Here is a 15,195-nt window from a genome sequence, read left to right on the forward strand (position 1 = left end):
ATTTGTATTGATTCTTTTAGCCTTTGATTCTCTGGCAGCACCTTTAGGAAGTAATCCACAAATCAAACATAGGTAAAATGGAATTCATCTGCCTCAGTTTGGCCTTCAATAGTTCGCTATCTCAATCGGAGCTGCTCGCCCAAGGCTTCCTTTAGGGCCAACACAGAGAAGCAGGCACCTGCCGAGGGCAATTCACCCCCTGAGATAGCACAGAGGGTTTGCCCCTTGGAAGTCTCTGTTTCTAAGGTAGTATAGATGAATCATCACCTTAACATGGAAGAAAGTGAACTCTGCGGTACAGCAGTGACATACATGATTTTTTGACCACTTTCCTCAGGTGTTCAGTGCTATGCGCTTCATGTCTTGGAGACTTGAAGGCTCTTCCCACTCAGTCTTGCGTAGTATAACCGTGCCAATAGTAGGAAAGTTGAATGTATATGAGAATGGGGAATAGTGGCTGGAGAGGATGAATGACTGAAAGTGACACTTTGAGTTGAGTTGATTACTGCCAGAGCTGAGCAGAAGCTGGATTTCCATTGCAGAGCAGTGCGGTACTAGGGATCCAGGGAGTTCTGTGGGAGTAGAAGGAGTGGGATAAAAAACCTTGCTGGGTGATTTAGTACTTCATAGCTTAAGGCTACACAAGAGAGAAAAGAAGCCTGTTGCAGGTGCAGAGATTTTGGGCAGTCAGATGGAACTGTGGAGAATGCAAGCTATGTGAGTGAACTGAAGTTTGAATAAGCCACGGTATTCCCTCAATAAAACTCTTCTGGAATATAGGAATGGTGCTTTTCTTTGAGGAAACACAATTCCTTTTGCACAGTATTTTATGAAACAACTGCTTGGTGTAAACACTGCATCACACAGCGATTTCCCTTTAGAGAAGTCCTCACCTTTGTGATACAAACACAGGATAGTGGAAGGGAGGATCCAGTGAGAAATGTACAGGGTTGCCTTTAGAAAAACCTTATCGACAACTTTGATAAAATCCTTAGGCATTTTATATTTGCAAGTTACAGCTCTGCTTTAAGTGAGCAGCCTTCAGTTAAGCCCAAAGAGACACTGTTGAAGATGTAAGCAGCATTTTTAACACAAATTGTTTGGTTCATTCACATGTTTGAACTAAACAGCAGCAATAACACAGTCCCTGATTCTAAATCATCTGAAATCAATGGAGGTCTGCTATACAGAGAGGGTTAAGTAGTCTTTGGGTCAGAACTGAAGCTGAAACAATTCAGTCTGCCAGTTATAAAATGCAATTCCCCTTTTCCATCTTGCCCTTTGCTCTTCTCTGTTCTGCAGTTATGTGGAATTTTGCTTTGTCCGTTCACCCTGCTTGCTGTCCACCATGATTTGCTTCTGACCTTTTTATCATACTTTCTATTTCCTCCTGAATTGTTTTGTTAAACACAGTCTTTTGTATCAATCGAATGGTCAAAGTCACTGCCATCTGGAGCTTTATGCCTTCTCTATTTTATTTTTTAAAAAAATATATTTAAGATGAAAAGGGGACTGCTACATGGGAACTAGAGAATAAAAAATATTATAATGCAAGTAAAACATATTGCAAGCATTACAGGTTTATTTTTGTAATAAGTTATTTCTATTGCATGTATTACTTTAGATCCCCATTTTTTTCCATCAGAATCACTTTACTTAATGTAGGAATTATGACATTTCTACGTATGCATGGTCATAGTTTTGAATTGTGTCATCTAAGATGCTTTTTTCCTCCCAAGATAAAATTGATTGAGTATATAGCAGAGGTGGGCAATCAGGCAGTATTAAAGTGAAATGACACCCTTAAATCTGGCAGTCTTACTTTTTGCAACTTAAGTAACATGGTTTGAGCATTCTTGTACATTTTTGTATGTATCTAAATTTATAAAGACAACCAAGTAGGAATATAATTAGAAATGGAATTTGTTGCATATATATTTATACACTTTCCCAATTTGATATTCTTCAGTTACAAACAATGCACTCATTATTCTACTTAAATTTGTCTGCCTTAGTGTGAAACATGAAATTGTTTTAGTAAGTTGATAACAGAGAGAAGTGAAAATAAGTGACTTCATGATGAAGTATAATTTGTGTAAGAGCCAGGGATTTTACTATGTGTGTAGACATGTACATTATTAGATAGGAAATAGCCATTGAAGTAACACTATGATCTTACATTATTGATATTGGTGGCTTCTTTTCCTAAAGCGTACCGTGACTTAATTCAAGATATGTGGATGTTTTCAGATCAGGCATACTTGGCATTTAACACCCTGTAGAGAAGTGTGTAGATCTGGGTTATTTTCATGAATTATTCCTTGTTCCCCGCTATCATAATCCAGATTCAACCATGCAGATGTAGGACCTTCAAAGGGGGAACTTTTATTATGACTGTAATTTCAGAAAAAAAATAAAAAATATCGTACAACTGAGAAAAAACGGTTCTGATTGCTGATGCACTGAAGAAAAGGTCCCTCGTGGCAGTGTGTCGGAGGCAAAGCACTACACTGGATATGCAGGCTGCGGCAACGGCGCTGGCTCTGTGGTACAGGTTATGTCTAGATCTGCTGGTAGAACTGCAGCTTATGCAAATCAGAGTCACCTTTAAACTACCCTGAGATTCAGGCTGCTCACGGGTAGCTGCCATAGCACAGAGCTCTGTAGGAGTTAACAAGTGCAAGCGGTAACCTGGCTAAAGCCTGTGCAGGGCAAGACGGAAACATGCAGACTGAGAAGTGTTCATCACAGAATGGCCACAGGGGACTGCAGATGTTTGGGCTGTTCTGAGGGAGCTGCCTTGCTTTTACCATGTAATCATCACACCAAATTAGAGCACTGTTTTGGCTTAAATTGCCTTTCATAACAGTGAGCATCTGAGTTCGTGCGCTCCAAAATAAACAGAATTCTGCAGAGTATAAAGGCTTAATTCAGGTAAATGCTCTCTGTTCTTTTTTGAAAAAGAAACAGTACGGTATAGCTTGGGTGACATGGCATACCTTTTGATAGTTCACATGGCTTAAAATCTGTGGGCTTTCATGAAACCATAATCCAAAAATCCACTACTTAGATGAGACTTCTTTTCAGCAGTGGATTAAATGAATTACATTCTTAAGTAACTGATACTATCTTTCTTGTATGCAATGTTTGCCTGCCTTCCCTTTTCGGACCTACCTGAAGAAGAGGTAAAAGCAGGGGACGTTATTGAAACCCTGGACTACATAAATGAACCAATAGCTGTTACTTTCTGCATTTACCTCTACAATAAAAATTGTCCCCACTGTGTGACATTGGATTAAATCCTGCATTGCCAATAATTTACATAGGCTCTGTGCCTGGATGGAGTAGGAAGAACAGCTGGTAATTAATTATGCTGAAAGGCCCTTAGTAAGGGAAAATTGCAAAATAGTATTGGTGGTTGGCTGAGGGCAGAAGTGCTTGCAAACCAGAAGCATTGTCTTTGTCCAGAATGGCCACTATTTGGGGTGATAGGAGGTGGTGGAATAAGAGCCCAGGGGGTAAGAATCTGATAGAACATCAGGTTGGGACTCTCCCATTACGTGGTTCCTTCATGTGGCTAACATGTACGTCAGCTACTTGGGTCTTTGGACCTATTTCTTCCTTCGGATCCTAAGGGGGTTCGGTATCACTGACTTTGAGCTCACAAACTGACCCCCATGATTATTTCTTTGGGAGTTGCTTGGGGTGTTGAATTCAGTGGGACTGGATACATCACTCTTCTGCTCTAAATCAGTGGAGTCAAGAACCTGTACAAAAGATGAAACTGAAATACAAAGTTTAGCAACCCTGTGATCCATAATCAGGAGCATAGAACGCAAGTCTGTGAGCTTAGGTGCAGAACTGATGCATGCACTGGTGTAGACAGACTATGGCTATGCTCCAGCCTGCATATAGGAAGTTGAGATGGTTGAGATGACCCATAAGCGGTGGGAGACCCAAAGATAAACAGGATGGCCAAGATGTATAGCAGAGCAGCGTTGGGTATCGCCAAGAGGACTTGGCACAGTGTTTGGTATTGTTTAGGGGTATGGCCTCACCAAACGGGCTGGGAATAAACCCAGGCAAAACTGAATATGGTCCAGCTCATGGTAACGGGTTGAAAAACACACCTGAAACCTACCGAGCTGGGGTGCATAGCCTACCGCTGTTTCTTAAATGGGAAAATACAAGATCAGGCACAGAATCAGCCAGAAGCTGTTGCTGCTTCTGCAGAATGTAAAAGGTATGTGTGGGATGTACAATATCTCCACTGGGATCCAGTTCCCACCTCCCAGGATTAGATCTTGACCTTACCTCGACCTTAAAAAAAAAGTAATAGATAATTCAGTGCTCACCGCCACCGCCTGACTGAATAGTCAAGAAAGCAAAAGCTTTTATCTGCTCAGAGTGGTTCAGCCTGGGATTTGACAGTCATTTATTACAATTATTCTTTTTAGGCCATCAGGGCCCTGTGAGGGCGAGAGCTTCGTGCCAGGCACTGCACAAACACACAGAAACCAATGGTGCCTTCCCCACAGGCTGCAGTCTAGTTAAGCAAATGAAAGAGGTTTAAAAGATAAAATTAATTATCCACAGTTAGATCAGGATGCAAATCACTACGTTCTGAGAGGAAGACCCTGTCCCTTGCCTGAACGGCCGTCTGCCACCCGCCCTTTGCTGTGTGCTGGGGGGTGAGGAGTTCCCTGGCACTGCCAGGCTGGAGCTGCTCACTGGGAGGGAGCAGCAGGTGACAGCTGCTCGTGGCAGAAAGCGAGCTTGGAGCTGAGGGGGTGGCAGCACCGGCAGTGCCCTCACGGACCGGGCACAGCCCCATGGGGCACGAACGCCGGGGGCAGAGCAGGGTGCTGGTGCAGAGTCCCTCAGCAGTCCCAGGCGAGGCAAGCCATGGGCCGGGTCCATGGTCCCTCCAGACAGTCCCATCAGGAGCAGAAGGAGAGGGGGTCAGAGGCTGGACAGGAGACAAGCTAGAACATATTCCCGCGGGGCCCATCCTGGAGAAAAGCTACCTACAGCACGTCTCTGGGAGCAGGGCCGGAGGCAGCCCTAGAGACAGGCACGCCGACACCTGGAAGCCCAGTGCCGAGCTGGAACGGAGCCCCTGGTCCCATGGGCAGGGGGAGCGGGTGGAGGCGAGGGTGGCCGTTAAAGGCCGTTAAGGCTTTTTGGTGCACCCAGGACTCCCAACATGGAGTCCCAACTACCAGGAGAAAACTATCTGTGGTGGCTATTTTGACAAGGTGTTCTCAGGTCCGAGGGAAATGGGTTTAGATCGGCTAGTCACTTCACTGAAGCTATAGGAAGCAAATATTAAATGGCTAGAGTTTCCGTTCACTCCAGCCTGGGGCAGATGCGAAGGGGCACCCTACCTCTGCTCCCCATGGGTCACATCTCTACGTCTCTGCCCTGTTCCCTTGCTGATACAGGAAGGCACCCAGCATGTCACTAGGTCACCTTATGTAAGGAGGTGGCACCCAGTGCAGGATCGGATTAAAAAAGATTAACACAGCTTTACCCTACTGGGTAATTTTCCTGTCTGGACAGGTGGAGATATGTGAAACCTGCTGCACCAGTGTAGCCCGAGAGAAGACAATGCTGGTCATGAATGCATGCAGTTATCTATCCTAACGGTCAGGTAGATGGGTGGGGAGGGAAGGGGACTGCGCTGCTTATGCCAGAAGACATGCCCCTAAACACACAGCCTTGCAAAAGCATGAGTCTGTCTAATTCTTCAGCACTCCATACATTATGTTCTGGAACAGGTTACCCAGTAAATGCATTGTTGCTATTGCTAGAGGCAATTCACAGGCCTTGTACTAATTTAATAGCTCAAGACTCACCAGTGTCTTGTGTGGCCACAGGTCTCTTTTAGTTATAACTTCAGAAATTTATAAGTGTCAGGAAAGACTTGGGAGGCCTGTCTCCTATAGCTTAACAATGATTCTGCATATTTATCAGATATGGTAGAGGTCTAACATTACTAAGTAGTCATCATGTAACTGACCCATGGGCCAGTGAGAAATGCGTTGTTTGACAAGTATAAAAATAACTCCAAGAGGACCTAAGATCAAGGAGGAAGAGCCTTCTCCTTTCTTTCATTGAATTCTTCCCAGCAAAGAACTCAGGATATTAACGGCTCCCTGCAAACCATCTCTTCTGAGAAAAGACTAGCACAACTGCACATCAGGACCCAGCACTGGGGAAATGGTTAGATACTGGAGAACCTATGTATATCAGTTTTAAATGTATCATTACTGGGATTTAGCAATAATGGAATAATTTGTATTATATATGTTAGTTATCAATTTAACTGGATAAATATTTTTGCCTTGTTGTAATTACCCTGTGTGGGAAAATTACTTTGGGGGGGTATTAGAGATAATCGGGACCTAACAGAAGTGTGGTATTACAGAAAGCTTTTTAGGGTAAAATAGAGCTATCACTTTCAGGATGGTTGGCATGCATGGAATCTACTTTACCACGGCTCCCTAAGCAGCACACCCTGCCACCTCAGCATGTGCTGGCAGGAGTAACGGAGAGTGGAGCAGAGTGGAAACGCCTCGGCCAGGCTCTGTTGTACTCCCTGCAGGAAAGGAGACCTGGTGGTCTGATAAGCCGCGTAGCAGTTGTCCTATAAAGAATCTATGAGATGGTGTCTGCTGCTGATCTGACCATTGTGGCAAAATTGCTTTCCTTAAATGAAATAATGTCATTGTAATACTAATGCACGCCTCCATCCCAAAGTTAGCCGCCTCCAGGGTACTAACACTTCACTGGGTACATGATACCAATCAGTAGCAAAAATGTGTCACTCAAACTTCACCTAAATGTAAAGAAAATGAACTGGCCCTGGACTGAAATAAATCTAAAGGGGGGAAATTGTTGCCTAAACTCCCAAAATACCACACTCTGATTTAGTGTCACAAGGTTAGGTCAAGCTGACCCACCCTCTAAAGCTGTAAGTTCTGGCTGACAAGCTGATAAGGTGTCATGACCCCCATGCATCAACAGAAACTTAGTTGAAAGTAGGACAAAGGTAATTGTGGTAGTGGGAGATCATGACCTCTGACTCAAATAGCCCCCCCAAAAGAGGGCAAAACCCCACCTGGAGAGCATGTGGAGTTAGCGAAAAACTTCCATAGTGCTATCTGAGGATGCGTACTAATTTATATTGGAAGTGAGAAACTTGTAACCAGTCGTGTGTATGATAATGAATACGCAATGTACTATGAAGTGTAAAAGTGGGCAACTGAGGGCAGAAGTTAGGGAAGACTCCATTGTAACTTCTGGGATCAGCTGGCAGGCTGAACCTGTCTTCTCCCCCATAGGGACGCCTGCTGGGTAAGAACTTAATTTTTTGACTAACTCATGCTAGCTGTTATTAGGTGAATCGTTCTAAGCTTGTTTTGCAGTCAGTGTGTCATCACCGGCAATCTTCAAACCTTACTCCGTCACAAACTTGCAATAAAAATCTTCAGCTGAAGTTCATTTTGTACAAGTCTCTGGAGGTTTGAGTCATTGTTGTAAGGGATTTGACTGAGTGACGCTGTCAGCGGGGGTCCCTTAATAGGTTGGTCACATCCCCTCTGATACAGCGGGCTGTCACGGCACAGGCAGCGGGCAGGCTGGGCAGGCACAAGGGTCTCATCTCTCCTGGGAAAAGGACAGGCTGATCTAACATAAAGGGTTTGAGGAAACCCCCCTTCTTAATGTGACACCCTGTCAAGGCACTAATGAGACCAACAAGAAATTCTTTACTCTGTATATAAGGCATGTTCCTTTAAGTCTATGTAATTTTCATTGAGTGCAACGCATTCTGACAGCAGGTGTACAATGGCAAGAGCCACTGCTTCCACCTCTGCCAGACAGGTGAACACTATGTCCTACACTCTTAGAGATAACTGAAGGCCTTTGCCTCTCTGGGATGCCAGACTTCCTCTTAAAATTGAGCCGTGGAAGCACAATAGCTTGTGGCTAGACCTAGTAATCTGAAATCTACATTTTATCTAATTAAAAAGTTATTGGGGTTGTTGTACAGCTCCAGACATGTCAGTGTTATAAAGCAGTTTCATACCTATTCAGACACTCACAGGCAGAAGAATATAGAAAGGCTTAACTGGAATTGTGTCTTCAATGTACATTTCCTAACATGTCTGTTGGGCTTATTGTGGGACTAGTAGCCATGTAATGTTCCCTCCTTCCTGTCGTATTTTCCTGACTCACGTTACTCCTGGGCCATATATTTGTGCACCACTTGGGGATAGAGGTTCCTCATGGGACTGTAGAATAGCATAGCTGGTATATATCTCAATAGCTTAAATATGTTAAACATTTCAAATGTGGCTTCTAACCTAAGCAGTGCTTCCCTTCCTTTCTCTTTCAGTACTCATTAACAAGAGGTGTATCAGATGGATTCCACAGCAGCCTGTGCCTCTCTGGTGGAAGATGTTAATTCATCTGAGTTCACAACAAACTATCATCCATACGAGCTGTTGCTTACTGGAGATGAAGCCTTCCTGTTGCTGGTGAGTACCAATGGGCTAATTGCAGAATATTGTTATGGGAAGGGCCAGATGGTGGTTGTTTCCCATGAAGGAATCTTGAAGGACTCCAAGTTCTCCCAGTTCCTCAGAAATGCTGTGGAGTGGCTCAAGCCTTCCCCCGAGGCCCTGGTTGGGGTCCATCCTCATCTGGATTCCCTCTCCCAGCTGCTGCTCAGGGCTGGCACCGCAGTGCAGGCGGGGACAGAGCTCAGCCCCTCGCTGGGGGTGTACTGTATGGACGCCTATGGCAGCGCGCGGGCGAAAGACCTGGTTGGCTTTGTGGCGGGGGGGGGGAGGGCTGCTGGTTGGAGGCCAGGCCTGGCACTGGGCTAGTCAACATGGCAAGGAGAAGGTGCTGTTGGAGTTCCCTGGGAACCAGGTGACCAGCGTGGCTGGCATATATTTCATAGGCAGTGAGGGAGAGACTGGCACTTTCTCAGTGTCCAAAGGAATGTCAAGGATACTTCTGATCACCCAGTGAGTATTTAAATATTTGTGCTGTCTTTAGATTGTATATAGTGTTTATTCTGCCTTGGGTTTGCTGCTATTAGCCTGCTGGAATGAAAAATATCTCTTCTCCCTGCCCCCCTAAAGAAATGACCATGAATAGAGATGGATATGCAGGAGCTGAAGGTGCTGCTACAGATTATTGAGAAACTACCAAGTAGTTTGGCTCATGTGCTCCGTGTTAAAATGTTCAACAGATGACTGTTCTGGAAGAAACTTCTGGTTGGGTCTGATCTGCAATGCAATGACACACACAGTATTTTTTCCCCACTATGTCAACAGCACAATTATGGGGCCACTTCCTGAGGTATTTAAATCCTTCTTGATGCAGGACCTGGGACACAAAAGATGACCTTTATCTTTCCTGCAGATCTCCTGTGGTGTGGTGTAAACTTTAAGGCATTAAAACTAAGCATAGTTCTTAGCTTTGTTACAGGGTGTTGTTGCACCTCAGGGTGCATTTCAAAGTCCCTGGGAACCTGGGGTAGATACTGTGCGGATCCATGAGTCTTGGGTTCTGTGCACAGAGGGTCCATGATCTAGCTGTGCATTCCCCATGTATATTGCATAGATGTCTGATAGGGGGGACAACTAGACTCAGCACAGGTGATCCTTTCCTGCCCAGTGCTGCGAATAGAATAGAATAGAACAGAATAGTTCCAACTGGAAGGGATCACCTAGTCCAACTGCCTGACCACCTCAGGGCTGACCAAAAGTCAAAGCATGTTAGTAAGGGCCTTGTCCAAATGCCTCTGAAACACCGACAGGCGTGGGGCATCGACCACCCCTCTAGGAAGCTGTTGCAGTGTCTGACCACCCTCTCGGTAAAGAAATGCTTCCTCATGTCCAGTCTGAACCTCCCCTGACACAGCTTTGGACCATTCCCACGCGTCCTGTCACTGGATCCCAGGGAGAAGAGGCCATCACTGCCCGCTCCACTTCCCCTCCTCAGGAAGCCGTAGAGAGCAAGGAGCTCACCCCTCAGCCTCCTTTTCCCAAACTAGACAAACCCAGAGTCCTTGGCCACTCCTCACAGGACATTCTTTCCAGCCCTTCCACCAGCTTCGTTGCCCTCCTCTGGATGCAGTCCAGGACCTGCACATCCTTCTTAAATTGTGGGGCCCCGGACTGCACACACCGCTTGAGGTGAGGCCGCACCAAGGCTGAACGCAGCGGGACAGTCACCTCTCTTGCCCGGCTGGTGATGCTGTTTGATGCACCCCAGGGTGCTGTTTGCCCCCCTGGCTGCCAGGGCACCCTGCTGCCTCACGCTGAGCCTGCTGCCGGCCAGCACCCCCAGGTCCTTCTGCAGGGCCGCGCTCCAGCCACTCCTCTCCCACCTTATCCTTGTGCTCAGGGTTACTTCATCCCAGGTGCAGAATCCAGCATTTTTTCTTGTTAGATTTCATGCCATGGATGATCGCCCAATGCTGCAATGTATCCAGATCCCTCTGCAAGGCCTCGTGTCCCTCCAGAGAGTCAACAGCACCTCCCAGTTTAGCATCTTCAGCAAACTGGCTAATGTCAACTCCTGCAACCAGATCATTGATAAAAATATTGAAGAGAATTGGCTCTAGAATGGACCCCTGAAGGACTTGGCTAGTGACTGGCCACCAGCCAGAGGTAGCCCCATTCAGCACAACCCTCTGAGCTCTACCCTTGAGCCTTCATCCAGCGCACTGTGGACCTGTTCATCTCACAGCTGTAGAAGTTGTCCAGAAGGATGCTGTGAGGGACTGTATCAAAAGCCTTGCTAAAATCCAGAAAAACTACATCCACCACCTGCCCTTCGTCGACTAGGCAGGTGACCTTAGACTATTAGAGTAAGGCAATTTCTTTTCTCATCAGAAGTTCTTGAAAGTGATGATAATTCTTCAGGGAATTTCTGATAAATAAGGTGGGAATTTTAAGTTCTGTAATTGGACCTTATACTGCTACATGAGGAAGAATATATTACAGCTTCATCTCTGTCTCAGAGCTATGTTCAGACAAGGATAATAGACCATGTCATGATAAGACTGTGCTCAGGAGGCAGCTCTGCTGAGGCAATAAGCCATTGTCTTCACATTAATTTTTCACATGTTCTGCACTGCCAATACATTTGGAACATGCTGATGGAAAACTGAATCATGGAATAGCTGAGGTTGGAAGGGACCTCTGGAGGTCAGTTGCTCCCATGTCTGCTCAAAGCAGGGCCACCTAGAGCAGGTTGCTTAGGGCTTTGCCTAGTCAGCTACTGAATATCTCCAGGGACAGAGATTCCACAACCTGTCTTGGCATCTCTTCAGTGTTTAACCACTATTATGATGGAGAAAATTATCCTTATATCCCAGGATGGGGAGGCAGGCAGGCGACGAAGGCTAAAGTTTCTACTGAAGCCTGTGGTAAAGAGAATAGCAAGAGAGCAGATGACTTTGCAACTTTGCAAAAAACTACCATAGTTTTAACGTTTTGCTACCTGGTTTCCATTTGCTCTGTGCTGGAGGTCACCACCTTAAAGCTGAATTGTTAGAAGAGTGTCAGAGCCTCTAGACTTTCTGAAAGCAAAATCAAGTGGATTAGTTGAAGCTATTGCTGTGAATGTTTTGAGGTGCATGCCTGCCTTTGCATTGGAAAGGATTAGGAAGTGCTTGGCTCATCTCTTATGGATTCTGTGCCCTGGGGACAACAACTTCTTGTAAAGGACAGAGCCACCCTCTGTGGGTGGTAGCTTCTTAGCCCATTGCAGAAAAATATGACATGAGTCACAAAGACACAGCACCATTCTTGCCTGGAATTCAATTGATACCATGCTTAAGGAAAGCTGGTGATCCCTATAATTTTAACATTGCTGCCACTTGGTGATATCTGTTGGGTTAACCTTCAAGCCTCTTTTGACAGAGATTACTATATTTGCCTTGATAACTTCTTGAAACAAGGAGTGTTTCACTACTAACAGGGCAAAGATGAGTACAGCTTTCAGCACTTATAAATCAAGTCTGGATGACAAGGATTTCTTTTGCTTTTCCAGACATGAATTGGGTGGGGAAAAAAAAAAAAAGAAAAAAAAAAAAAGAATTCCTTTTGAAGGGAGTTACCAAATGCAAAACTGAATATGGCAGTGTCCCCTCCCATCTACTCATCCATTGTGCATTAGTGTTTCCCATTGCTATGCATGCCTCCCACCAGGCATTCCTTGCAGCTGCACACTGTGGCAGGGGCCACGTTGTGGTACTCACTTGTGAAAACTTTTTCCAGGTATCAGCGATTAACACCTTTATCCTCAATGTCATTGATTGGCTTGATGCTGGGAAGGGAGGACAAGTTGTGGTCATCTACAGGACTTTTTCTCTCTCCTAAGCCAGGAGAAGTTCCCTTGCAAACTAACAGATCTTAAGGAAAACCTGAGTGTGTACTGCTGCAAAGCCTACAGTGGTGAGAAGGTGAAGATTCATGTCTTTTCTCCAAGGGGTGGTGGTCTGCTGGTTGGAGAACAGGCATGGTCCTGGGAACAGCAGGGAATGCTGTTGAGAGTGCCATTGCTGGGATGCATGGGAACAAAATACTACAACATTTTGGAGGTGGTATCTTAGGCAATAACACACTAGCATCAAGTCAGCCAGTCTCACATCCTGATGAGGTTTTCTCACAGTACCACTTCTGCAAGGCACTCTCCCAATTTTGGGAAAACCACAAAAAGAAAGAAGCTCTGAAGCCACCTTCCTCCTGGCTCAAGAAATTAGCACAGGCCTCAACAGTGTTCCTGAGGATTCCAGCTCAGACCTCCCTAGCTGTCTGCTCTGTCCAGGAGGAGATGACTGAACTAGTACTTTTCCAGGGTCAGTGCTGACAGCCCAGTCAAAGGCAGCTCTGGAAATGGTTTTAATCAACATTGCAGAGCTCTATGACAACTTCCTTGATGTATAGAAATGAATATGTGCTCCCAACAAAAATCTTCCAGAAATGACTACTTCTCCAACTGTAACTGTTCAGATCAATGGAAGAAATTAAGGTAGGGCATATTTTTCTCTTTCCTTCTTCAGCAGCACCAAAACTATGGAATGGAATCAGGCTGCCCGGAGTACTCTATAAATATAAGAGTCTAAATCTCTCTGCTTCCTTCCTGTCCCAGATTGCATGCTCACCGTGTAGTCAGAAATGCCTCAGTCTTATAATGGGTGCTGGTATATTAATCATTTGATCTTCTGTTGGGTACAATTTTGGTCAGATGATGAATAAATTTTTGATTTTGCAGTAGAGGAGCTGACCAGACACATGGCTCATACATAAATGTTTCCAGAGGAAGTGATTTAACTTGTTGCTCAATATAAAGTACCACTACTGCTCTTTGTCAAATTCAGGTGCAAATTCAGGTGCAATGACATTACCTGAAGATGTTATTGCATGCTGGGTATTTTGTCTTGCTTGAGTAGAGCTTCTCGGGAAAGAAAAAATGCCACACTGTTATGGAGTGTTTCTAGTTGGACAAAATAAAAATAAAATGGACATATAAAATCACAGATTTTGGAGATTGTCCTCCATTCTTTTCAGAAACAAATGTCACTTCTGATATTTGTTGGGGTTTTGTTTTTAAATAAAATTTAACAGAAAGGTCACCTTGATGCCAAGCTTATCCAACTGAACTAACTTTTATGATGTGACAGTTGGGCAGGGTTATCTTGATAGTTTAGTCTGAAATTACCTTGCATTTTCTCAATTCCCTATAAATCATTAAGAATTGTAACTTTTCAAAGAAGATTCAGAGTTAGCTGTTGGTCAGATGGGGAAGGATTCAGCACAAAGGTGAAAGCCTCAGAAAATTAGTTTATTAGGATTAGAATTGAAGCTGCTGAATTTTATCTGTAACTTGAAGGCTATCATACGACTTACGTGTTTCTATTTGATAATGCTTGTGATTCTTTCTAAGATCCTGAAGCATGGAGAAGCACTGGGCTTTCTATTCCTCCCAGAAGAGTAGTCACTCTGCATTTTCCTGCTTCTGCTGTTGTAGCTAACCTGGAGGTGAACATTTGCCTTTATTTCTCATTACAGTCAGAAGAACTTTCTTTGTTTCTGTTCTCATTTCTTTGAAGTTTGTCTTGGCCTTAATAAGTCACAAACAATTTCTCCCCAAGTTTCTCCTATCATAAACATCTTTCCACATTTCTCAAGTTACACTCACTTCTGTCCTAAAAAAATGACTGCCCTATGCAGCTGTAATGGACACACCTCCGATTTTCATCTGGTCCGTACTGTGGTCATCTCACATTGGTCTCATACCACCTTCATCATACCACTCCATTCCCCTAGAGAAGGCAGAGGTCAAACAAGACAAATACCCATACTGTTGCTTTCAAGATTAACGGAATAATCCCTGTATTGACATTAAATAGGATGAGAAATAATAAAATTGAATGTTGTCTATGTGGAGGAGACTAATAGATCTTTCTGCCCACTGTAAAAATATCTCACTTGCCCCACCTTGCTATCTTCTGCTATCATCCTGCCTCATTTCAAGGCCTCCAAGCTGTTTTCTTTCAAGTTTTATTACCTTTGTCATTAGGACAAACACTCACACTATCAAAAAATATTTTTCTGGGGTTTATATCTTGACTCTGAAACCAGTCCTTACATTATTGTAAGTGGAAAGGGATAAACACTACTGTAGAGGTAGTTGTCCAGACAGTATTATCGCATAGCAGGGTGAGTTGTTTTTTCTCTTTGAAGGGACAATAGGACAATTATTTAGGCAGATAATTGTCCTATTTTATATTTAAAAATATGTACATTTAAATATATATATATATATATATATAAAAAAAAAAATTAGGAAGAACTGGGAATAACTAGTCTGGAAACCAGGGACTTCTTCAGTCACTGATGGCTGGCCCATGGGAGCATTACAGTGTTTCAGAGAGCGCATGGAACACAGGTGAATTATAAATGGGGACATTATCCCCTTCACCACCTTCCTTTCTTCTCACTCATTTTATATCAGGACAATCTCTGCTCGTGCTCTGCTTTTCACCTTGGTGCTGATCCATTCATAGCAGCACAGCTGTGGTAGCTGTGATGGTAAGTAAGGGTGCTAAAACTGGGGCCAACCAACTTCGAAATTTCTTCAAAACCAATGAAATCCCTCCTTTCA

General features: G+C 44.3%; 1 protein-coding gene across 1 annotated transcript in view; it reads left to right on the plus strand.

The window, feature by feature from the left end:
* Positions 1-12,092, plus strand: part of TCAF2 (TRPM8 channel associated factor 2) — a 41,593-nt gene extending 29,501 nt beyond the window's left edge. Inside the window, exons 10-11 of the mRNA XM_080393714.1 lie at positions 8,402-8,543; positions 8,972-12,092. Coding sequence (XP_080249840.1) covers positions 8,402-8,470 — 69 coding nt within the window. The 3' untranslated portion in view covers positions 8,471-8,543; positions 8,972-12,092. The remainder of the gene's footprint in view (positions 1-8,401; positions 8,544-8,971) is intronic.
* Positions 12,093-15,195: the final 3,103 nt, after the last annotated feature.

Source organism: Falco punctatus (genome assembly GCF_963210335.1).
Source record: "Falco punctatus genome assembly, chromosome: 6".
Taxonomy (NCBI): Eukaryota; Metazoa; Chordata; class Aves; order Falconiformes; family Falconidae; genus Falco; species Falco punctatus.